At 41.8% G+C, this 25854-nt stretch overlaps 1 protein-coding gene across 1 annotated transcript in view; it reads left to right on the top strand.

The window, feature by feature from the left end:
- RPRD1B (regulation of nuclear pre-mRNA domain containing 1B) overlaps positions 1–24911 on the top strand; it is a 55598-nt gene extending 30687 nt beyond the window's left edge. Inside the window, exons 6-7 of the mRNA XM_082644843.1 lie at positions 424–599; positions 22315–24911. Of these exons, the coding sequence (XP_082500969.1) occupies positions 424–599; positions 22315–22464 (326 nt within the window). The 3' untranslated portion in view covers positions 22465–24911. The remainder of the gene's footprint in view (positions 1–423; positions 600–22314) is intronic.
- Positions 24912–25854: the final 943 nt, after the last annotated feature.

Here is a 25854-nt window from a genome sequence, read left to right as displayed (position 1 = left end):
CAAAGAATATTTAATGAAATAATATGAATGAAAGCACCTTTGAAATTCTCAGAGGCAGGGAAATATTATTTCACAAATGACCTTAAATATCTCTTTCTGTTTATTTGTAGAGCTTTTGTCGCTATATTTATTTATTTATTTGTTTCTATTTATTCATTTTTTGGTAGAGGCATTTAGAAATCATTTACCAGATTCCCCTCTTTGTACAATTGCCTCACTTCAGGTAATTCAGAAATGTCCCATCTTGTTGACAGGAGTGAGTACCTTTGGATTTCTCTGTCAGCCAGTCCATTGTTTGTCTACAGGTTCTGGCCTGTTCTTGGACTTGAATGTTAGGGGAGAAACTAACCTTCCCCAGAAATGTTTGCAATTATGCCTGTGTCATTGTATATTGTCTCTTTTTTTGGTCTCATTTGTACTTAGACAAAGAGGCAGCTGAACGTCTTTCAAAAACAGTAGATGAAGCATGTCTGTTACTAGCCGAATATAACGGGCGCCTGGCGGCAGAACTGGAAGACCGACGCCAGCTGGCTCGGATGTTGGTGGAGTACACCCAGAACCAGAAAGATGTTTTGTCAGAAAAGGAGAAAAAACTAGAAGTGAGTACATTGCAAGGCAGACCCAAACTTCCCAAGTTTCCCTTCCTGCAGCCCACATTAGAAGGTTTTTATTATGCCTTAAATAACACGTTTTTTTTTCCTTTTAAAAAAATTCATGAGATGAGAACATCCATCAGATTTTTTAAAAAATAATTAATTTATTTATATTTGGCTGCGTTGCATCTTCGTTGCTGCATGCGGGCTTTCTCTAGTTGCGGCGAGTGGGGGCTACTCTTCATTGTAGTGCGCGAACTTCTCATTGTGGTGGCTTCTCGTTGCGGAGCACAGGCTTTAGGCACGCGGGCTTCAATAGTTGTGACTCACGGCCTCTAGAGCGCAGGCTCAGTAGTTGTGGCTCACGGGCTTAGCTGCTCCGCGGCATGTGGGATCTTCCTGGACCAGGGCTCGAACCCATGTCCCCTGCATTGGCAGGCGGATTCTTAACCACTGCGCCACCAGGGAAATCCCTATCAGATATTGTAATTATCTGAACCTAGTTAAAAATCAAAGTCATATTTTTATATGTCCAGGAAAGAACAAATGGGAATGCAGAAAACAAACAATGAAGCCTTAAATAACAGCATTTAGGGTACTACTGTTGCTTTAGTTTGAACTCATATTAAAAAAACACAATTGTAGGGCTTCCCCGGTGGCGCAGTGGTTAAGAATCCTCCTGCCAGTGCAGGGGACACGGGTTCAAGCCCTGGTCCGGAAAGATCCCACATGCCGCAGAGCAACTAAGCCCGTGCTCCAAAACTACTGAGCCTGTGCTCTAGAGCCCGCGAGCCAGAACTACTGAAGCCCGCGCGCCTAAGGGCCAGTGCTCCGCAACAAGGGAAGCCACTACAATGAGAAGCCCACGCACCGCAACGAACAGTAGCCCCCACTCGCCGCAACTAGAGAAAGCCCGCACTCAGCAACAAAGATCCAACGCAGCCAAAAAAAAAAAAAATGAAATGTATATTGAGGTACAGGAAGAATAGGCATTCAGCAAAACCAAAGAATGTTTGTTTGGTAATATTTGGGAAATGCTTGAAATTTTCTTTTGGGTTATACTGAGATTTATTTCCAACTTGTATCCTTGCTAAGGCCAATAAGTAGTGTGCCTCTAAGCTCTGTCTGCAGTCTGTTCTAAAATTCCACATTAACATAATAATGTTTATGGAGCCCAGTTCTCATACTGTTGAGAAGGAACTAATTTCTACCCGGAGCTGACATTGTCTGAGTGCCCTTGGAGAGGGCCTTCAGAACTAGTTTCTCTAGTTTGCGTTTGTCTGGCTTCTTAATTAAATACATGGTGGCTTATCCTCAGTCCTTTGAGATAACTGAACCGGCAGTGTGGACATTTGGGAACTTTTGCTTGCTTCCAGCTGCTAGGCTTCCTTTTCAGGAGTGTCTGCCCTTCTTTTTCTCAAAGAGACGTGGAGAAGAGTTGCAGCCAGTGGTTTGGGAAGGGAAGACAGTTTTGAGTTGGAGAATCAGTCACTTACTACAAGAAACAGAGTGGATTAGGGAGGGAGGGGATAGTCCCCCTCCCCCAGCCCTGTACTCAAGAAACACATTCTCTGGCACAGAGGGAGGGAAAAGTGAGCTAGCCCTGTGGCTGACATGATTGTGTTTGCCTTTCAATACAGTCACCTGACTTGTGCGGGGAAATGAAGGATGGGCGCTCTTTACCCATGTTGTTACCTGCAATGACTCCAGGAGCTGTGATGGGTAGTAGTGGTGGAAATTTCATATTCCTAGCCAGCTTGAAAGTGGAAGATGGGAAACGGCTATAAAAATAGTATGGCTTAGATTTAGAAATCAACACTGACCAGAAATCCTAAAGGGAGTTTCACAGGCAGTGCCAGACGGTCATTTATCTGAAATGCTCATCTTTCACTGAGGAAGCATTTTCAGCACTGTGCCCTGGGACTAATAAGAGAGTGTAATTAATGATTCTTGTTGTAAGTCACCATGCCATCTGTTGAACTGCCCCTTGGCAACACATTAAGGGCTTTCTCTGATCTGTCAGACATTGATTATCATGAGCAGCTGCTGCTGGGTGGAACGTGGCACGCTACCCTAGAGGACAGAGTCTTTGAGAAGGAGATTGGGTTGGTAGCGTGAATTAACTCTTTGTACGTCTCCCTTCCTCATAGTTGCACTTTCCTCCCTATATTTCTTGGGGGATCATTCTGGTTTCTCTAGAACCAGTGGTTTGCTAGATGCCACAAGAGGTCATTAAGGCAGAGAGATGGATCAGAGATTTGAGTGTGTTTTGTTGCTTTCCAGCCCAAATTTCTACTCATCTGGGCATTGGAATTCCATTGCTTTAAGAATCAGAACAGCTATGTCCCACCACTGGAAAGTGCAGATTCTGAACTGCCAGTTCTTATTCCAAACCATGTCTGTCAGCCACATGAGCAGAACTATTCATCGTAAAAGTGGAGCTAAATTTGCTGCATTTAAAAAAACAAACTACTAGATATAACATAAGATGTTGAAAGATGGCTTTACTTCTTTCTTTATCCATGTTTGCTAAAAATATGAACGGTTTGCTCCCTAGAATCAGATTTTTCTCTCATATCCCATAATAGACTGGTCTTTATTCCATTATATCCTTATGGTGATGATAAAACTTGCTAAGTATGTGCCACTTGAAAGATGCATTATTACTATGAATTCTTATAAATCTTCCAAAAGTCTCTTATTGATGAGGACAATAAATAAAGTTACCTACCTTTTTAACATTTATTTTTCTTAATACTGCCAATACTTGTTTTAAAACTGCCACATCATGAAGTCTGCTTTTATTTTTTAATCTTTTCATTGCTGTCGGTGTAGAATATGTAATTCTTAGAACTCTGGGAATGTAATTATTTGCTTGAGAGTCTCTTTTCTTCCCAAAGTTCTAATTTGTTAACACGTAAGGTTTTTTTCTTCAAGTTTATATCTTCCTTACGTAATAATCATACCTTTTTATTCTTTCACTTGAGAATTTTATGTTAGATTTCTCAGTGGCTTCTAAAATTTGGGATAGGGAATATAATGATTCAGAGCCTAGGATGATTCAGACCTTGGGATGTAGAAGACAGAGTTATGGCTCACAGAGAGATTGTGTTTCTGCCCTCAAGGAAATCATATTCTTGCGTAAACAGCATGGGTGAACATAAAACCAAACTGAGAGATTGTACATAATATAGATCAAGGAGACAATTGGCAATTGTGATTGTGGTTTAAGGTTAAGTCCAAACTTCCTCGCAGGCACTAAAGCCTTTTCTTAAAAGGAAGTAGCAGTTGAAGAAGGGAAATATATTTATAAATGGAGAACAGCCAGACCTGAGCAGACAGATTTATGAAAGGAGACAAAGAGAGAAGGTATGGGAGCGGGGTGCCAGAGCCCTCCTGTGGGGATTAGGCTCCATACTCTTTCAAGGGCTGCTTATTCAGGCATGAAGTCAACAAAGCCCATGCCAGGCAGGAGATAATCAGAGAGGATCATGATGTATGCTCTCCCGTCAATGAGCTTCCACTCTAGTGTGGGAAAAACAGCGAAAAAGGAGTTAAAGTAGAATGTGAGACATGTTCTAAGTAAGGGGACTATCCTAACTCACTGTGTCTAAGTTAAAATAGACCAAGGAAAAATGAATATGTTAATTGTTTAGCATTAATTTGATCCGAAGTTTATTTAAAATATAAGAGAATTAGGGCTTCCCTGCTGGCGCAGTGGTTGAGAGTCCGCCTGCCGATGCAGGGGATGCGTGTTCGTGCCGCGGTCTGGGAGGATCCCACATGCCGCGGAGTGGCTGGGCCCGTGAGCCATGGCCGCTGAGCCTGCGCGTCCGGAGCCTGTGCTCCGCAACGGGAGAGGCCACAACAGTGAGAGGCCCACGTACCACAAAAAATAATAATAATAAAATAAAATAAAATATAAGAGAATTATAAAATGCACGGGCAGTTTTTGAACAACATACTGCCTTCAGCAGGTCTTCCAAAGTTCATTAGAATATGTGCTCTTTGGCTGCTCTTACAGTGTCAGGAACATAATTGTTCCTCAGTAAATATTTGTTCTGTGAGTGAAGTTCATCACCTGATGAAACCTTATTTCATAAAGAAGAGGATTTTCTAGGTTGCATTAAAAAATTAATTCTTGGTTGTAAAGAACATATCAGTAAAGAAAGGTGAGTATTTGATGGAAACTGTGGGTTTCCTCCTTTGTGTTGCTTTCTTTTTTTTCCTTGAAGTAGAATCATGATTCATTTTGAGATGATTTTTTTTTTTTTACCTTTTCTTTTTTGTCTGCTTTTCCTTTTGGGTGTTATGGTAGACATTGGCCTTAAACTCCAGGCAGGGTTAGAAGGAGAGCTGCTTAATATTTGTCATGAACATGAGGAAACGCAGAAATGGGAAAGAAGGCATGTAGAAGGAAGTACAAACAGCAGCCCCGAAGTGAGGATGAGGAACATGGAGGGTACGGAAGAAGGTGGATTCAAACAGGGAAAGGCCAAAGGTACCAGAAAAGCCTCTAAACTTCAGTTCTTGGAGCAAAAGGAAGGTTTGTTTCTGGGTGACAGAGGTGACCATTACCCCAAGTGACTGCTAGAAGCTTACAAGCCATAGAGTAGGACAGACCAAGTTCCTGTCTTGTCAGTTTGGAGAAAGTATGCTGGGGTATGTTCTGTCTGACTGATCGGGGCATGTGAAAAGCAGAGAGAGAGAGAGAGAAGGAAATCTATTTGTACAAGCATTGAAGGAAAAAAATCAAAAGGGGGAAGGTACCCAAAATTTTACCACCTTAACACATCAGTTGGTTTCTTTGACATCATAGTGTTAGACTAGCAGTGCTCTAGAACTGAAAGGAGACAGTTCTGTGATATACATGCCACTTTGTACACACACAGACTATATGCCACACAGGGAAGAGCTCTGGGGAGATGTGTTCCTATCCGCAGGTGTTTTTTAATTGAGGTGAAATGTATAGAACATAAAAGTAATAACCATTTTAAAGTGTATGCATTTCAGTGGTGTTCAGTACATTCATAGTATTATGCAACCACCACCTATATCAAGTTCCAAAACATTTCACATTCCGTCATACCAAAAGAAAACCCTGTACCCATTAACGAGTCATTCCCTATGCGCCCCCTCCCCCGCTCCTCCCAGCCCCTGGCAACCGCCAGCCTGCTTTCTATCCCCATGGATTTGCCAGTGCTGGATATTTCATATAATTGTGTCCGGCTTCTTTCATTGAGCATGTTTTTTAGGTTCATCCACGTTGTAGCATGTATCAGTACTTCATTTCTTTTTATGGCTGAATTGTCCATTGTATAGATATGAAAAAATGTCTACCCATTAATTTATTGATGGACAGTTGGATTGTTTCTGCATTTTGGCCATTATGAATAATGGTGCTGTAAACAGTTGTGTACAAGTTTTTGTGGGGACATATGTTTTATTTCTCTTGGGTATATGTATAACTAGGAATCGAATTGCTGGGTCATAAGGTGAATTCTGTGTTTAACTTTTTTTTTTTTTGCAGTACACGGGCCTCTCACTGTTGTGGCCTCTCCCGTTGCGGAGCACAGGCTCCGGACGCGCAGGCTCAGCAGCCATGGCTCACGGGCCCAGCTGCTCCGCGGCGTGCGGGATCTTCCCGGACCGGGGCACGAACCCATGTCCCCTGCATTGGCAGGCGGACTCTCAACCACTGCGCCACCAGGGAAGCCCTATGTTTAACTTTTTGAGGAACCACCAAAACTGTTTCCCATAGCAGCTGTACCATTTACATTCCCATTAGCAGTGTATGAGGGTTCCAGTTTCTCCACATCCTCGTCAGCGCTTGATAACTGTCTGTCCTTTTTAAATTCTAGCCATCCTAGTAGATGTGAAGCGACATCTTGTGGTTTTGATTTGCATTTCCCTGACGACTAACGGGGATGAGCATCTTAGCATGTGCTTTTGGCCATTTGTGTATCTTTTTTTTGAGCAGTGTTTATTCAAGTCCTGTGCCCATTTTTGAATTGGGATGTTTGTTTGTTCTTGAATTGTAAGAGTTCTTTGTATGTTCTGGATATTAAACTCTTACCAGATAAACGCTTTGCAGATATTTTCTCCCATTTTATAAGTTGTCTTTTCACTTTCTTCATAATGCCCTTTGAAGTAGTAAGTTTTAAATTTTGGTGAGTTCTACTGTGTTTTTTCTTGTGTTGCTTGTGTTTTGGTGTCACATTTAAGAATCCGTTGGCAAATCCCGGATCATGAAGATTTACTCCTGTGTTTTCTTCTAGGAGTTTTGTAGTTTTAGCTTTTACATTTGGGTCATTGAGTTAATTTTGCTATATGACGTGAGGTGGGGCAGGGGGACGTGCGTGCAACTTCATTGCCTGCATATAGATATCTAGTTGCCCCAGCACCATTTGTTGTCCCCCACTGAATACTTGGCACTTTTGTAAAAAATCGGTTGGCGGTAGATGTATGGGTTTATTTCTGGACTGTCTGTTCTATTCCACTGATCTGTGTGTCTGTCCTATGCCGGTATCACAACTATTTTGATCACTGTAGCTTCATAGTAAGTTTTAAGATCAGAAAATGTGAGTCCTCAACTTTGTTGTTGTTTTTCAATATTGTTTGGCTATTTGGGGCCTGTTGCAATTCTGTGTGAATTTGAGGATCAGCTTTTCCATTTCTGCAAGAAAGGCTGTTGGAGTTTTAATAGGAATTGTATTGAATCTGGAGATTGCTTTGGGCACTATTGCCATTTTAACAATCTTAAGCCTTCTAATCCATGAACATGAGATGTCTTCCCAATTATTTAGGTGTGCTTTAATTTCTGCTGGAGGATTTTAAAAGAGATGCTAGAGTATCACTTACTGATGCATTTGATATTACAAAGGCCCTGTTTAGGTGCCCTTGGTATCAGGGACCACAGTAGAAGACAGCATGCGCCTCTTTTCAGTAGGCAGTGTCTTACCCACCTCTAGAAGGTATGCGTATGTATGCATGTGCGCTCAACAAAGTCACCAGGGCATGGTCAATGACAGCCAGCTTCACTCTGCAAAGTAAAGGCCTTGATGTCTAGGTAAGGTCATTAACAGGATTACCGAGCTGGACAGAACCTCAGAGATTGTATAGTCCAGCTTCTGAATTGGTAAAGGAACTCGGACCCAGTTAGCCCAGACCAGGAATACAATTCAAAGCAGACATCTTGTGATTTTTATTGGGTTTGTGTTTTTGTTTGTTTATTGTTTTTTTTTAAAATTAATTAATTTATTTCATAAGGTCAGGTCACAGCAGAAAGACACTCTACACAGAAGAGTAGCCAGAGTTGATCATTTCAGCAATCCCAAGAATCTTGTTTCAGAGACATGACATCTTATGTAGGGGGATTAAAATGGTTGCATGAAAGCATTCTAAAGTGGCCCTCGAGAAAACCTTTCTGAATTTGAGAGAGCCCATTTTGCCACAAACGTTCTGAGTACCCTCCTGCTATAACTGTGCATGCTCTTGCTCTGAGAGGAAGGGAGAAATTGGTTCGTGGAACTTGGGCCTGCTGCTCTTTCCCCAGCGTGGCTCCTCCCCCTCAGCTGTAATGAATACTCAGGCAGCACAGCTTTCTACTTCAGGCAACACAGCTGGGGAGGGGGAGACGGCCCGGAATCCAGCACTGTCTTGTGACTCTTCATGTATCTGTTTGTAATTTGGTTATAACAGACTTGAGAAAGTCTTTGACTGTAGCTGAGGGGCGCTAAACCGAACTGCTGGCCGTCTGTTGTTTTTGGCAGCATCCCCCATCTCCCTGCAGGGAGCAGGTGGTTAGAAGTGTTCATTCCTGTAATGGGATAGGCAGTAGGTGGAGATAGAGAGCTCCTTTTTTGTCAGCTTTGGAGTAAATTCTCCCCTTTCCCCGTGGTGATGAAAGCCAGTATCTCATCGTCCATTATAGTGAGGGCAGATGGGAGCAGGTGATCTAATCCTCATTTTATAATCGGAGGGGGTTTTTGTTTGTTTTTTCGGTTTTAAAAAAATTTTTGGCCACACTGCGTGGCATGCAGAATCTTAGTTCCCTGACCCAGGGATTGAACCCGTGCCCCCTGCAGTGGAAGCTCACAGTCCTAACTACTGGACCACCAGGGAATTCCCTAATCCTCACTTTAGATGAGAAGGCAAAGCTCAGCATTTATATGATCAGTTCAAGGTCACAGAGGAAGTCAGTGAGGACCAGAACCCCAGTCTCCTGAAACCTGACTCCAGTGATCATCTACTGTGTTCCCCTGGGAACTGAGAGGCCCTGCCTGGTCCCCCACTAAGCAGCCCTCTACACTCACTGCCCTTCCTCAGCATGTCATTCTTTCCTCCCTAGAGTAGCATTGCTGTCAGCACCACGGGCTGTAGAATAGTTGAGGCAGGTCAGTCTGCTCACGTGGGTCAAGTGATCAGGGGGGCTGTACTTGTATCCTTCCCCACACAGCAGGCCTTGGCTTGCTTACTGCTTTTTCACCCCTTTGATGTGGGATCCTTTTTTTTTTTTTTTTTTTTTTTTTAATAGGTTTCCCTCCAGTAGGTGGGGACTTTTCTTGAGTTGTGTGGTTCTGTGAGTAATTTGGAGTTTGGAGGCAGTGTTTAGTCCTTGGATTTCTTCCATTCATTTTAGGTGCTAATTATATATAGCTCAGGCCAGATTTGCAGCTGGAACTTTTATCTGTCGGTGTGTGTGCTTAGGTGTGTGTGTGTGTTCTTTCTATATTCATCTCTTGTCACTCCACGGGGGAAAATGCCCCATATAATGTAGTTCACTTACTTGGTGACCTAAGGGCATGGTTCACTGACATTTGAGACTTTACACTGAAAAAAGCGATGTGATTTCAAAGCTCTCCCAGCTGGAATTCCATACTTCTTTTTTTTTTTAAGATTTTTTTTTTTTTTGATGTGGACCAATTTTAAAGTCTTTATTGAATTTGTTACAATATTGCTGCTGTTTTATGTTTTGGGTTTTTTTTTGCCGCGAGGCATGTGGGATCTTAGCTCCCTGACCAGGGATCAAACCCACACCCCCTGCATTGGAAGGCGAAGTTTTAACCACTGGGCCACCAGGGAAGTCCCTGGAATTCCATACTTTTAGCCACAGTGTTGTTTTTGTATTTATAGTTCAACTTTTGATGAATCCTCCTCCTTCCTGAAACAGCTCCACTGAGTTTTAGCTGGTATATGTAGCACTAATTTTTCATATTTATAAAGCGCATATACATATTGAGTCAAAACAGCATCCGGGCCCCATGTCACTGCTTGTCTGTGAAAACATTCATTCTTATTCAACTAATATTCAGTTCTTTCTCTTTTCTTTTTTTCTGATTATAAAGGAAGCACATCATAGGAAACGTAGAAAAATTAAGTATAAAAAAAATCATAATCTCACGACCCAGAGATAACTACTTTTAGTTTTGGTATATTTCTTTTATTTTTTCCTCCTGTTTTAAAATTAAAATAATCATAATGTCATGCTTTTTAAAACTTTTATGTGATCATTTTCCCTTCTTGACAAAAACTTTATAAACATTTTAAATGGCTGCTTGAATATCTGTGGTTGGATATTCAATGATTATTTTTATTGTACTGTTTCTCCCCCCCCCCAACTTTGGGCTAACTTTTAGTCTAGATTATTTCCTTCCTATAAATTTCTAAAAATTGATTCTGTATGTGTGCATATGTCTGCTTGTCTCTAAGTACCCTGCAGGTCATATGCATTTCAGGGTCTTTGCCACCAGTAGGCATTTCTGTCTTAAGTGTTCTTGATATTTTTCAAAGCATCTTAGGCAGTCTAGAACTTTATTGAGCTTTTATAGACAGACAGATAGAAGATATATATGTATAATATGTGTATATATATCCACAAGTTAAGGATTAATCTTTGTTTTATGAAGGAATGAACATTGAATAGTTTAATTAGACAAATAGGGCTCTCTTCTAGGTTTTATCTGTTTACATGTGAAACGGCTGTGGGAAAATAGCAATTACTTCTCATTATAGTATTGACTTGAGTGAGCATAACTTTGAAAGCAGAGTTCAGATTACAGAAACTTGAGCTCTTGTGTCTAGGTGTCTGTTTGACCCAATGGGTACATGTTATTTTGAGCAAAGATGTATTTTAGTCTTTATGAATGTTCCTACTCCTGTTAAGGTGGGCCTTCTACTCCCACTTCAAGTTGTGATTTTTGAAGAAAGTAAAATGGGATTGTGGCATACTCTGCAATCTTCTAAGTTATATCTCTGACTTTGTTTTTCCTTATAAAATGTAGGGCTTGCAATAAGGTCAGAAAGAGTCTTTTTCCGTGATTAGGGCAAAACTGTGCATGCTTATAATGAGTCAACCTGAAAGCTTTACAAAGTCCCTGAGGTACATACAGCATGCTTCATGTAAAGAAGTGATGGTACCAGCCAGATGTCATTATGACTCTGCCAGCCTCCTTATTTGTTCTCTTCCTTATTCAGGTTCTTTCAGCATCTTTAGGAAAAAGTGTGGACCAGTCTCTTGCTTCTTCCAGTCATTAGGTACTTTGAGAATTTTAAGCAGAGTAACTTGGCAAATTTCAACTCAGCAAAAATTTGCCAGCAGCCTTCTAAGCATTCTTGGGGTTTGGCTAGTGATTATATATAGACACACCCCACTTTTTCTTCATGATGTCTGGTATGATGTATTTGGTGCTTTTCCGAGTCCTTTTATTTTGCCCATAGTGTTTCTGCTCCGTGGGACATAAACTCACTAGGAGTTATTCCCAGAAAGATACCGTTTGCCCCAGTTAGGATTTAGTGATGAGGACCTAAAGTGCCCATTCCAGGCTCTTTCTGTTCTGACTTTCTCTACTGAGGCCAGTGGTCTTTGCAGCCTCTTGTCTTTGGCATGGCTTTTCATTTATAAAATAACAATTTTACCCTCACCTGGGGCAAACAGTTTCCAATACTTGTCTAACCTAAGTTGTTAGTGTTTGCCTTTCCTTATCCCACAGGATCTTTAGGGCCAAGTTATTTTCCTTTCTGTGGAAGAAGTCTCCAGTAGGCTGGCTGAAGGGGTCCTTCTCAGCACGTGTAGCATGCTTTGCCTCTCTAATATTTTTTTTAAATCACATTCACACAATCACACCCCTGCACCACTACCACTATCCCGTTGTAAGTTCGTGTCTCTCCTTGCTGCCTCTGCTTACCCCATTGCAGCTTAGCAGGCATATCTCCACTACTGTCTTTAGAATCTTCCACCAGTGGTGTAATCTCAAAAGCCAAAAGATACTTTTCAGTCTCTGTCTCTCATCTCCTTTTCTCTTTTTGGCCCTCTCTATAGCATTTTATACTGTTTAATAATTTTTATGTGTTTTCCTTTTCTGGTTTCTGTATCCCACCTTCTGCTGGTTCTAGGACTTTTGTCCTTTAATCAGCTTTTCTCCATCCTTGCCCTGTAAATATGGGTTTTCCTTTAGCTTTTTTCTTATTCCAGACCTTTTCCTTGAGTGACATAAAGTGGCTTCAGCTACCACCTTTGTGCTGATGGCTTAAATCTCAATCTTTACCTAGACCCTTCCTTGTACTTAAGGCCCATTTATCTTATTTCCACAGACACTTCTTTCTTAATATGGTCAAAACATACCATCTCTTCCCTTGCAACCTTTCCTTTCCTCCTCTTCCCCTCTCTTGGAGAAGAGCATTGCCATTCATCAAAACCAGACACTGGACCTCATGCAGTGTTTCTCTCCCTGTTTTTCCCACCTCCCACGCCAGTCATTTCACCCTCCTCATGTCCCAGTCTCTCCCTCAGCTCCTGTGCTGCACCTCTGCCAGACAACCTCCTGTCGCCTGTCTTCCACATTGGAGTAGTCACCAAGCTATTGTGATCTTTGTCTCCTCAGGTTTTCTTGAATTTGTCCCCCTTCTCTTCATCTCTTTTTCCACCTCCACCACCTTAGTTCAGGCTGTCACCATATCTCACCTGGTCTCTTGCAGTAGCCTGGTTACTGATCCATCTGCATTTGTTCTTATGCCCTGTGATCCATTCTTTTGCATGGCACCCTGTGATGTTTTCAGCATGCAGCTCTGGGCATGTCATTCTCTGCTCAAACATTTAAATGGCTTCCCATTGCTCCTAGAATAATAGGCCCAAATCCTCGCATGTGGCCGTCCCCCTACCCCACCCCAGGACTTGGCCCCTGCTGATCTCATCAGCCATATCTCTTGCCGTGTTCCATTGCATTTTGTCTGTGCCAGCCTTCTTTTGTCTCTGGCTTCATATGTGCTATTCCCTCAGCCTAGAACACTCTCTCCCTCCTTTACTTCCCACTGGTTACCCTTACCTGGTTGATCCCCATTCATCGTTTATATCCCAAGTCAAACAGTATTTCCCGGAAACCCCATCTCCACCCCATAAAGCCAGGTCTCTCCCCGCTGCCACCCCCCATATATACTGTCGTAGCTCCCTATCATTTTCCTTTAGAGCACCACATAGTTTGTCATTCTGTTTAGGGATTATTTGGTGATTCTCTGACCAGATCATAAAATCCTGGCTGTATTGTCATTCTTTCATCCCCAACCCTATCCTGATGCTTGGCTCAGCGTCTGACCTCAGGTGGCACAGACGGTTGCAGTTCGGTTTATCTCCAGGTGCGGTCAGAGGATATCTTCAACGGGGACTCCTTCTGGCTGAGGACATTCCTACGAGATCTAGGCTTTACTCCTGAGACAAATTCTTTTTCTCGCTCAGCTTTTAGATTGATAGGGTTGGACTGTGGTGCCACCTAATTAAACATTCTGTGACTGTTTTCCCCTCGTCTTGGAGGTCATGGGCCTTTTCATTTTCTCAAGCCAGCTTCTAGTAAATGTGCTAAATTTTCAGGTCATACTCAAATGGTTTGTGGGAGGAAGGATTTTGTATCCCATTAATAATTCTCTTTTTCTTCAATTCTGTACAACTTTAACATATAAATCAGGAAGATTAAATATTACTTATAAAATAATAAACATGGGAAGAGTGATTGTTCTTTTCCCCTCTCAGATCTGCTCATTGACATGGAACAGTTTAACAAGTGCTTGGTCTCATTCAGAACTCAGCATCACCCCAGAATATAGGCATTATTTCCATTCCCATCTTAGGAGGATGCTAAGCCCAGCAAGGTAAAGTCACATGTCATACCACAGACAAGAGGTAGGGTAGGATCTGAACCTTGGATTTTCTGACTCTGAGTTTTTTCTGTCCTACCACAGAGACCTCCCTCCAGTGGGAGTGTGATATACCCTCAGTCTTTTGGAGGAGCTAGGAAATGCATTTTCTTCCTTTTTTTGCTAATGGGAAGGAATTGATGTTTTTTTATTGCTTATAGAGAGAGCTGTATCCAGATACTGTGCAATAACCTACAGGCTAGCCTGCTTCAGGCAGACCGTATAGCACTTAAAATTATAATAAGCATTGCTTAAAATTATTTTGTGTGAAAAATGTCCTTTTCCTTTCTGCCCTTTGCTTCTCATCTGCCTTCTAGGAATGCTTGACTCCAACAGTATTAGGCTCAAAAGGAGAAACAGGTGAAAAGTTGGCACCTTTGATGCTTGCACAGCATCAATAACCTGGTTCTTTATTAAAATAGTCATTAAGGAAGTCAGTTTGTGGGGGCTTTATTTGCATAAAACTTGCATATTTGAAGGTTAACTTTTTAAAAAAGAATTAATTATAAATAATTCTTCCTGTACAGTAGTATTTTGGTTTTATCTGGTTTTGTATGAGGGGTCCATTGCATAAGTGGTGTAAGCATTTTTGAAGGACCCAGGTCATTTTTAAGTAAGTCTCTTTTTAAAGCACTTTTATGGACATCTGTTAAATTGTAAATTTTAGCTTTATGATTACATTAAGGTTTGAAAATTTGCCCAGTCCTAAAATTGATTTTATTTTTGTTAGTTTCATTTTTTATTAGTTTAGTTATGTGTATACAGTGACTTTTCATTCTTCTTCCCTTGCTTTTGCAATTCCCTATCAGAAGGGGGGTTTTGTTGTGATAGTAGAAGCTCCCTTAAACCTTTTGTGTAGAGGGTCCTCTGGGGAGAAGGAAATACCCTGAAAACACTTTGTGGTATGATTTCAGGTTTAAGAAGCCTGTTCCCACTTGATTCCTCCAGTGGCTGGTTGGATTGCTCTGAGAATACCCCTAATTGTGGTCATTTTGTCATTTTCCCCTCTGGGAAGTACTTCGTGTGTTCTGTTGGAAGGGGGTGGGGGTGAGGGATTTCCTCCTCTGCCTCTCTTGAGCTTTTGTGGCTGGACTAAGAATAAAATGGACAGAAGGCAGATTAAGAGGAGAAAAAGAAACAAATTTTAATCATGTGCATGGAAATCTCATAAAAATGGGACCTAAGAAGTAGCCAGAGAAGGCAGCTTTTATACTTTTTAGACAAACAATAAATTTGTGAGGAATTGACAGCACAAAGAAACTTAGGCTTTGGGTGCCTAATTAGAAAAGACTCTAAACAGAGTTTAAGCTTGGGGTAGTAAATTAAAGAAGTAAAGTAACAAGGTTTGTTTATAGAGGCTTCTTCTCAGCGCTGAATTCCTTGTCTCTGACAGTAAGTGTTTCCTTCTACCTCTAGATGCAGAGAGTGAACCTTTCACGTGAGGGATTTATTTCCTGCTTTTCAGGGAGACAGAGGAGGGTCAGAGTCTTTCCCCCCCCCCCCCTTATATTAGTGGCTTCTTAAGCAGCTTCAATTCAAAATAATCAATATGCCATGGTGGCATATTTTGGGGCATCCCATTCTGAGCCCCAACAATACCTTTATTACTGATTTTAGTAATGGAGCTGCAAGGCCCTGAATACTGGGATCGGAGCCACGACGTCCTCTTTTCCCTGTATCTTGCATCTTATTCAGCAGCTCCAGCCCTGCTGTGACATCCCAGAATGTATCATTTTGAGATGTCTCCGCTGCCACTAAGTCATATGGAGCATGGAGCTGGGTGAGAGAGAGGTGCAAGTCAGTGATGGGTTTTCAACGTTCCCGTGTAGATCCTTGAAGAAAAATTAAAAATAGCATTCTTATTTTCAGTCCAAAGATCTCTAGGTTGTATTTTCCTTTAAAAAAAGTGAATGAAAGAAAGAGAAATTAATTAACTAATTGGGGTTTAAGTAGAAGCTGTGACTTCTACGTGTAGATCCTGTGAGCCTTAGTGGCAAGAGGTGAGCCTCCTGGCAGGACGAGGGGGCTGAGTGGGCACGTTAAGTAATCTTAGGGTGAGGATCAGCTTCCCCTTTCTGCCTGGCTCTCTTTACCCTTCATGCGATGAAGCCGTTCTTTGACTTTGAAGCCGTTCTCTGAACAGGGCCCTTCATAAACTTCTTCATGCATAATAACCCTTTATGATTCTTAATTGGGAGTAGCCAAGCAGTGGGTGATTTTTATATACCGTATGTCCTATAGCACAACAGGGCAAGATAAAGGAACACATGAGTCTTGTTACTGGAAATCTTATCAAATCAAGCCCCGGCCTGTGGTGTTATTTCTAACATAATATTTCTTATGTAAATACTTCTTAGCAAGAAAAAAGTAGGTTTGACAGTGTTTACATTTGATCGGTATTTCTTACATGAGTTGCTAGAGGAGATGCTTCTAATTTTGTTTTGAAAGTGAAATTCCTGTCGAAAGGTGACTGTGATGTCGGACCCTGTCATTTCTAACCATCTTATCCCCAAGCTCATCTGCAGCGTGTCAGATTTGGCTTACCGCTCTAACCAAAAAAGGCAAAGAATGTGTCAGCCGTGCTTCCTTCAGCCAGTTGTCTTGGTACTTCATGCTGGACTGTGTTCCCACAGAGTCAGCTGGATCCATAGGAGGCAGGGGGATGTTGGACACATTTTCTCCCTCTGGTTTGAAGTCTGTGAGGCAAGATTCCAGAGCTTTGTCAGGACCATAAATCCTCGGCATTATCTTAGAAATACGCGTTGGGCCTTTACCTTCTATGTTTTAAACATTTCTTGGCAGTCAGATAAACCCAGGCGATTCCTCACAGGTGCTTGCTTTCCCCTCCACCTCCTCTCCTCAAGGATCCTGAAACAGGGCAGCCGTAGCAGCAAATCTGGTGGAACTCTTGCCTGTCTCACGGCTCCCCATGGCCTCTCTAGGGTGGCGTGGGGTTTGCTGCAGTAGGTGCCTGTAGCAGAATGGAGGATTCAGCTCAACCCATCACCTCTGCCACCACCCCAGTATAAATTATGCACGAGCAGGGAAGAAAAAGCAACAGCTGCCTGGGTTTGCCTTGTCTTTTCTTGCTTAAGGTAGGTAGTGGAGGAAGAGGCAAGTGTCTGAAGACAAGAGTATGATAAAGAGCCATGTGAAGCGTGGGTGAGGTGAATTAGCTGGTAGGGAGAGAAGACTGATGAGCAGGAGTGGTGCAGCGGTGTCATCTGCTAGTGTAAATGGTACAGGGCTTGATCTCTCGAATTCCTGTACCAGGCAGGGGAGCATGAGCCTTAGATTAAAGACTAAGTCCTCTGTTACAAGTGTAAGGTATTTTAAACAAGGAGCATGTGACCACCTTGCCACATCATTTGTCTGAATGGTACTTGGTGTGCTAAAGAGACTGTGGGATGCAGCACACTTAATGAGTCAAAAGAACTTGAATAGGTCTCATCACTTTGAAGTTGGTTTTCATGGTATCGTGAAACGAAGCCTGGATTTCTGCTGAGCACAGGAGTTGCTGAGGGCATGGTTTGGAACCTTGTAGCAGCAGAGCTTGTGGACCACAGTTGTCAGAAGGCAGGCTAGTAGTTTGAGAAAAAAGATTCTTGGATTCTCCTGAGGTCTGTTTCCTTTGCCCGTCCAGAACCTAAGAGAATAACTGGAAAGGCAGCTATCAAGGGAGTGCCGTGACCTGACTGGCAGATTCTTCACAGGGGCCACCGGGGAAGTCCCTGTTTTAACAGTTTTAAAAGAAGTCTTTACCTGTATTTAGATATTTAGAGTATATATATCTAGTCACTCTTGCTGATACATTTTGACCTCTTGTCCCATTGGTCATTTTTTTTGAAGGCTGTTTTTTAGAACAGTTTTAGTTTCACAGCAAAATTAAGACGAAGGTACAAAGATTTTCCACATACTCCCTATCCCCAGATATGTATAGTCTCCCAACTATCAACATTCTCCAGGTGTGGTACATTTGTTACTGTTGATGAACCTACACTGACACACTAATAATCACCTAAAGTCAGTAGTTTACATTAGGGTTCACATGGTGTTGTACATTCTGTGGGTTTGGACAAATGTATAATTTATCATTACGGTATTTTCACTACCCTAAAAATCATCTCTGCTGCACCTGTTCATCCCTCCCTACTTCCCTCCAACCTTTGTCTCCATGATTTTGCCTTTTCCAGAATGTCATGTAGTTGGATTCATACAGTAGTTAGCCTTTTCAGATTGGCTTCTTGCACTAAATGATATGCATTTAAGGTTTCTCCATGTCTTTTCATGGCTTGATAGCTCGTTTCTTTTTAGTGCTGAATAATATGCTGTTGTTTGGATGTACCAAAGTTTATTTATCCATTCACCTACTTAAGGACATCTTGGTTGATTCCAACTTTTGGAAGTTAGGAATAAGGCTCTTATGAACATTCGCATGCAGGTATTTGTGTGGGCATAGATACTCATCTCCTTTGGGTAAATACCAACAAGCATGATTGCTGGATCATATAGTAAGAGTATGTTTAGTTTTGTAAGAAGCCACCAAATTGTCTTCCAAAGTGGCTGTACCATTTTGCATTCCCAACCAGCAATGTATTTGAGAGTTCCTCTTGCTCCACATCCTAACCAACATGTGTTGTCGGTGTTCTGTGCTTTGGCTATTCTAATAGGTGTGGGGTGGTATCTCAACAGTGTTTTAATTTGCATGTCCCTGATGACATGTGATGTCTTTCACAAACATTTTCTCCCAGTCTCTGGCTTGTCTTTTCATTTTCTTGACAGTCTTTTGCAGAGTTGAAAATTTTCATTTTAATGAAGTCCAGCTTGTCAGTTCTTTCACAGATCATGCCATTGGTGTCGTACATAAAAAGTCATCACCAAACCAAAGACCATTTAGATTTTCTTCTGTGTTATCTTCTAGGAGTTTTATAGTTTTGTGTTTTATCTTTAGGTCTCTGATTCATTTTGAGTTAATTTTTGTAAAGGATGTAAGATTTGTGTCTAGATCTGGTTTTTTGCATGTGGATGTCCAGTTGTTGAAAATACTATCTTTACTCCACTGTATTGCCTTTGCTCCTTTGTCAAAGATCAGTTGATTATATGGGTCTATTTCTGGGCTCTCTATTCTGTTGCATTGATCTGTTTGTTTATTCTTATGCCAGTATTGCGTTGTGTGGATTACCGCAGCTTAAAGTAAGTCTTAGAGTCAGGTAGTTTCTAACTTTTTTCTTCTTTTTTAACATTGTGTTGGCTATTCAGAATCTTTTGCCTCACCATATAAACTTCAGAATTAGTTTGTCTGTATCTACAAAATAACTTGCTGTGGTTTTGTTGGGATTTCCTTGGATCTGTAGATCAAGTTGGGAAGAACAGACATCCTAATAGTATTGAATATTCCTATCCATGAACGTGGAATATCTCTCCATTTATTTACTTCTGTGTTCAGTCATCAGAATTTTGTAATTTTCCTCCTATAAATCTTATACATATTTTGTTAGATTTATACTTAAGTATTTCATTGTTTTGGGGCTAATGTAAAGGTATTGGGTTTTAATTTCAAATTCCACTAGTTCATCGCTGGTATATATAGGAAAGCAATTGACTTTTATATATTAACCGTGTATCTTGCAACTCTATGTTTTTTAATCCTTTTCAGTGAATCCCACTTTCATCCTTTCTCTAGTGATGCCCTCCTCCTAGGCTCATGCAACTGCTCTTAAAATAGAAATCCCTATGGGAAGAGAACGAGAAGAAATGCCCATGGCACAAGGAGGTATGGGCATGATCCATCCACTTTCAGAGTGGCCTGAAGAGAGGACTTTAATACGGAACATACTTCCTTTTAATAAAATGAAGTTTCTGTGGTGATATCTAGAATATAATAGCAGCCTAAGCATGATGAGATACCTCTCCACTCTCCTAAACAGGAATAAATGGGATTTTTTTTTTTAAGATTGCCTTTGAAGAGAGTTATTTGAACTTAAGGTAGTGTGGGGGTGTTATCAGATCAATCACCTTTCCTTTTTAAAAAAATATTTATTTATTATTTATTTATTTAGGCTGCACCAGGTCTTAGTTGCAGCATGTGGACTTCTTAGTTGCAGCATGCATGCGGGATCTAGTTCCCCAACCAGGGATCAAACCCAGGCCCCCTGCATTGGGAGCGCAAGAGTCTTCCCACTGGACCGCCAGGGAAGTCCCAGCCACCTTTCCTTTTGCCTTCAGGCGGACTTGCTCAATTAGTCTAAGGATTACGCAAGAGTGAGGACCCTTGGATTCTGATCTCAGGTCAGCTCACTAGAGACTCAGTGATTTTCAAACTGTTCTTGAGGAATTCCTTCACCTGAAGTGCTCTGTAGCTACCAAGACTGGATGGCTCTGAGTTGAGGTGGCTTCCATTTGTCAGCTTTGGTCAGAGGATTTGGGCAGGGAGCAAGGGGTAACTATTCAGTAACTCTTTCACCTTTTCTGTACCTAGAATTCAGGAGGAGTTAAATAAATGAATCCACGCCCAGTAATAGAAAATTGGTCTTCTCTATTAATTTCCTGTGAAGTCTGTGAAACCAAAGAAGAAAACTATTTGTGGAGGGAAGGACAGAGAACCTTCACGTTTTAGGTCCTCAGATTTGAAAGTAGTTTTCAGTTTCAAGAATGAAAGGTGATTACTTTATGTGGTGTGCTTGTGCATGATATTATCTCTTATATATTGTAAATTCATTGGGCAGCTATGTAGACACCTACTGTTGAGAGGGCACTGCTCGGCGTGGTGGACGCTGGGTGAAGCATATAGGTCTGGTCCTAGCCTCCCGACGCTTACTAGTTTGATGGAGGAGTCACTAACAATAATTAACGTAAGTCATTATTTTAGTTGTATTAAGTCTACGAAGGTAAAAAAGGGGGTGCCAGGAGAGCTTACTTTCTTAACCTGTCCCTTGTCTGTTCGTTTGATGGCTTGTGTGAGCAGCTCTCATTTCAGGTGGAAGGCTGACCACCACCAGTCATGTAGGGGTGGAGCCTCCCTGCCCATTTCCCCATTCCCCTCTTCCACTCCTTGCTTGGGATTTGTCTTTACAACTCAAAATAAGTGTTCTTCATTTAACCCTTTTCCTGTCTTATCACTCTTCCTAGGAGTGCTTAAGCTTATGCCCTCAAACCCTTTGCCTCTCTAAGTGTGCATAGGTGTCTGGCATGAAGGAATCTGGAACTTGAAGAAAAACCTTATGGGTGGTCCAGTTCCTTCAGTTTTCAGATAAAGAAGGATGAAGGAAAGGAGGGAACACGTCCACAGTCACACAGAAACTAAAAGAGCCAGAACTAAACCCAGGGCTTTGCGTCTCAGCCCAGTGCTTTCTGTTACCTTCCTGCAGGAGACGCTTTAGTCACCAAGGGCCCAGCCTCAGGAACCTCCTTATCTTTGCAGAAACACCAAGGAGGGTGACACAGTTAGAGGGAAGAAGTCAAGCCCCAAAGGGGTTGTAAACCACAGATCTCACATGGCCCAGAGTTGTTACTCCATACAGATTTACCAAGAAGACCTTTTAGCTGGGAGCTGAGGAAAGAAAATAGTATATTCAGTTCCTGTCATCAGGGGAGTCATATTTTAGGGGAACATAGAAGTCTTGTATGTATGGAGAGAGTACCTAAGAGCAGTCTGTTAGGGGCGCAGTGCACAGGAAGGCCAGTGGAGATGGGGACCAATGTCTTGGATAAGGAGGAAAGATTTTTCTAGAGGAGTGGGACTCAGCAAGTAGGCGAAGGAGTGGAGTCAGGACTTTGCCAGGACCAGGAGAAGAAAGAGATCCCTTCGGGCTTGAGGGGAATCCTGAACAAACGGCCTGTGCAAGCTCTGGCATGTGCATGGGGGGTTGGGAAGTTGTAAGAAGACCTTGCTGCTGGGAGCAGTCATGGAGATAGTGCCGTGCCATGCTTCCCTGTCTCAGAGGAGTGACTTGAAAGCTGGGCTTCTGGAAGATAAGTCTGTTCAGGGGAGTCTACTAGAAGGCGTCAGCTGGGCCTTGCTGCACTTCTCAGGTGTGGAACAAGGAAGTCCTGGACACAGGCAGTGGCAGTGGGAATTTTAAGCTTCTGTAGTCCTTGTCTACGAAGATAATAACTCTGGGTTAATCTAAGTTTAACACACAAAATATAGCTTTATAGTGGTTTTCCTAGCCATGTCTAGGTGGAGTTTTCAAAATGATTGTAAAGCTTAGGCTTTATTTTATTTTATAAAGTATTCTGAAATAGATAAGAACCAAAGACACCGCAAATACAAAACATCACTTTTTACTTCCAAATCGCAAGTGCTTAGTTGAATACCATTTCATTCACTGTTGCCAGTATTGAACTCTTGAGCTTTCCTTTTTTTATTTAAAGTTTTGCCTTTTGAGAGTTTGAATGAATGTTTAGCTGAATGGGGGAGGGGCTGTCTGGTGAGGAGCACACAGAGCAAGAAGGTGAGAGTATCTGTATCTGGTCTTTAAACCTGACCATCAGCACACACAGACTTAACTGCATTGTGTTCTCTTTGTCTCCTTAGGAATATAAACAGAAGCTTGCTCGGGTAACCCAGGTCCGCAAGGAACTCAAGTCCCATATTCAGAGCTTGCCAGACCTCTCGTTGCTGCCCAACGTCACAGGGGGCTTGGCCCCCCTGCCCTCTGCTGGTGACCTGTTTTCAACTGACTAAGGCAGGTGTCATGCCCCAGACTCCCATCTGTACCAGCAGAAAGAAGAGGGCAAGTCATGGTTGGAAATAACCTAGTAGCCCCTGGTTCTATCCCTCTTTCTGCTCGGCCCCCCCCAGCCTCAAGAAAGAACCGCAGGGTCTGATTCTCCTCTCCAGCCTCTCCTGTTGAGCACAACTGAGGACAGTGGCGAATGGAATCCAGTTTAGATTTATATTTGGAAAGCATACAAACTCACTTCACGTTTCCATGCCCCTGTTGGTTTTCCATTCTTAGCTCTCTCTTTACACCCAAGAAGTTATGAAAATCATGTGTAGAAGAATCTTGTCTCTCACGACAGCATTGTGTCATGAAAGCAGCTTCTCCTTTCTGAGTTGGGCTTGTTCAAGTTCACTTGAACTTCCACTGAGGGACTCAGTTCTGGAGTAGTTGGCTTTCCTGACTGCCATCCACCCCAGAGATTGGAGGCACAACTGTTGAGCAGCTTTGCCATAAAGTGTTTGCCAAATCTCGGATCCTCCCTTAGTGTGACTTCTAGCAATGCGTAGTCAATGGTTAGGTGCATTTGTGAGCAGACTAGAGGATCTAGCAATAACATTCAAAGCTGATCTGGGCCATCAAGTCATAGTTCAGAGAACGACTAACAGGGATCACAAGCATGAATTAAAAATAAGTTATTTGCTTTAGGGTTCCTATCCAACGACCTTCCCAGGCTGCACTTATCAAGGGTGCCACCCACTGTCAGCGCGTTCCTAGAAACATGATCTTTGCCCCAGTTGGTTGTGAAGGCGGTTGTTAGAAATGGCACTGTGGGCCCCCAAAGCTATAAAGGCATTCTGGGAGTCTGGGCTCTGCGTGGGTGCTGCTTTGACCCTTTCTTTTGGGGAGTCGGGCACACACTAACATTTAATTCACTGCGTGGGCACATGTCCACAGCATGGTGACTAAACTTGAAAATCTCCCCTGCAAATATGACACTCTGTGCATGCTTGTCTGTCCTTCGGTTCACACCACTGCACGTGTCCTTGTGCCCCTAGGCGGAGGAGTACTTTGTGTCCGATGTTACTGAATAGCTCATCTCGGGAAGGGGGAAAGTGAGGGATATTAATTGGGGGTCTTAATTCCATTATCATGCCAGCTGACATTATGACTATATAATGTAGTTAGGATTATTACCTTGCGTTTAGTGAAGGTTAGGCCTGCTGACTGTAAGTCATGCTAATTTGGCAGGCTTATTTTTGACATTGGAAAGGGCAGAAAACAATTTGCCCAAATAGTGTAATAGGAATTATAGCCCAGAGGCTGAAATCCAAAAGCTATAAAAAGGAATTCAGTGGAGGGGGCTTCAGAATTTTCAGGACTACCAAAAAGCCAATTTACATGTAATTTTACATGTTCAGCGTGTTAGAACATAACGTCTGTTTTTAAAAGTGTAACAGGCTTCCCTTCGAGAAGCTTTCCTGCCTGCCATGAAGTGAAACTGATAAAAAGTCATAGCAGGTGTGCAGTTTAACTCTGTGTAGGACCTAGTGGCATTTAAGCTATTTTTCAGATTGAATACGGTCTGTGTGTTGTTTGCATATTGACACTGCCTGTTGTCCTGTCATTATTAAATTAATGAGTCTATATATAAAGTGTTTCTCCCAGAGGCCATAGGGCAGTAAATGACTTTTACTAAAATGGCAAAATAAATTCCAGTCTTTGCTGTTTCTGCATATAAGCCCCCTCCCCACGTGGTGTGCTGCTTTAGTCCCGCAGATGAGCTTGCTTCTGAACAGACCCATCTTGCACAAACTCTGTGCTTTCTTTCACCAAGGAAGCAAAGTCTTACCAGCCACAAACCAGCCAAAAAGGTATAGTAGATATCTGCTCTCATCAGCTAGAGGAAAATGTTACAACATAATGGATTTTGCCCACTGCTCTGTTTTATCTGATTGAGTCTTTGACTAGAGATTGTCGCATAATTCTTACAGCAAGAGCAAGAAATGAAACTTTAGCAATTATGTAAATGAATGTGTTGGCCTCTTAACACCTGTTACTAGTGGACTTCCTGTAAGGAAGTTAGTTCTGTTTTTTAACTCTTAATTCTCCCACATCCTCCCCAGGAGTGCTTTTTACTTCATTTGTTTAATTTAAATGAACCTTTCTCCTTGTACATGTGAGGTGATCTGGCAGGGCAGGGTGGGTGAATTTTGTTCTGTGTTCTCCTATACTTAGGGCATCCATCGGCCTCCAGGACCTTTCCTTCAGGTCTTCTTCCTCAGAAAGTCTTCAATCTTCCCTTGTTTTTTGTTCTGTTTTTTTTCTTAAAGAGTATTTTTAAAGCTTAAATTTGTATATTAATTTAGGACTTTATTTAGAAGTATAGGCTGCCATTGGCGGTAGCAGTATATTCTGAAATGTCTCATAGATATATATTTTTGAATAAAGATGGTGTTGTTGAATGACATTGTGTAATGTTTCTTTTCCCTCCCCTGTTAGGGAACACCCAAAGCTTTGTTTGTAATCAGTGGGTAATTAGTAATCATCAATAGAGATTGTGCTGTCTCTGTAGAGTCTTGTCACTTAGGAGTTTTTTTGACTGTTTAGTAGCCCATAAATACTTAGCACTTAGATAGTATTTTTTGGTTCTTTCCAGGGGGTTAATTAGCTTTAATTAGCCAATTCACACAGTACACAGGAGAGATACCTTCATAGTTTTATCTTCATTGTACGGAAGTGGGATTGATGGAGAGAGGTTAAATGACTCTTTGCCTAGTATCCTTAGTATCACACGGTCTCCGACAGATTAAAACTTGGAAGTTCTTTGATTTCAGCACTTCTGTTTGTACCACTAGGCCTCCTAAGAGAGATTTGATTTTGGCAGTACAGTGAAAACCACTCTGAACAGTAAAATAAACATGTGAGATAATTGCAAACCCAAGGGGTATGTCTTTTAAAAACATTTTTTGTGGGTTTCTTTTCACTTTTAAATTCAGTGAGAGCATATTGACTATTATTGGTTAAAACTCAAAATAACAAAAAATGGTTTGAAATACTTTCCTTTGAAGCAATTGATATGTTTAGAAGGATGATTTTAACCTTTCTTACTGGGTGAGGGCAGCATTTACCAAAAGAAGTACAGTTACCAGTTTATCCCGCTTGTCTCATGACGCAAAAAAAACTGCTGTAGCCCTGGTCCTTCAAGGCTAAAGGCAACCCAAGATGAAGATCAGATTTGGAAAGTTGAGACTATGCATTAACCAAGTTCTGTCTTAAAATATAAAGGTTGAATGTAATATGTAAATCTCAGGAGACAAGATCTCCTTCTGTGTCCCCAGGTTTCATGGTCTAGTTAATGTCTTCACTCCTGCCTATAAATAGTAAGTCCATAATTCCTCTGGTTTAATTAG

This window comes from Mesoplodon mirus (genome assembly GCF_964341445.2).
Source record: "Mesoplodon mirus genome assembly, chromosome: 15".
NCBI lineage: Eukaryota > Metazoa > Chordata > Mammalia > Artiodactyla > Ziphiidae > Mesoplodon > Mesoplodon mirus.
This window is presented reverse-complemented; position numbering and strand designations above follow the sequence as displayed.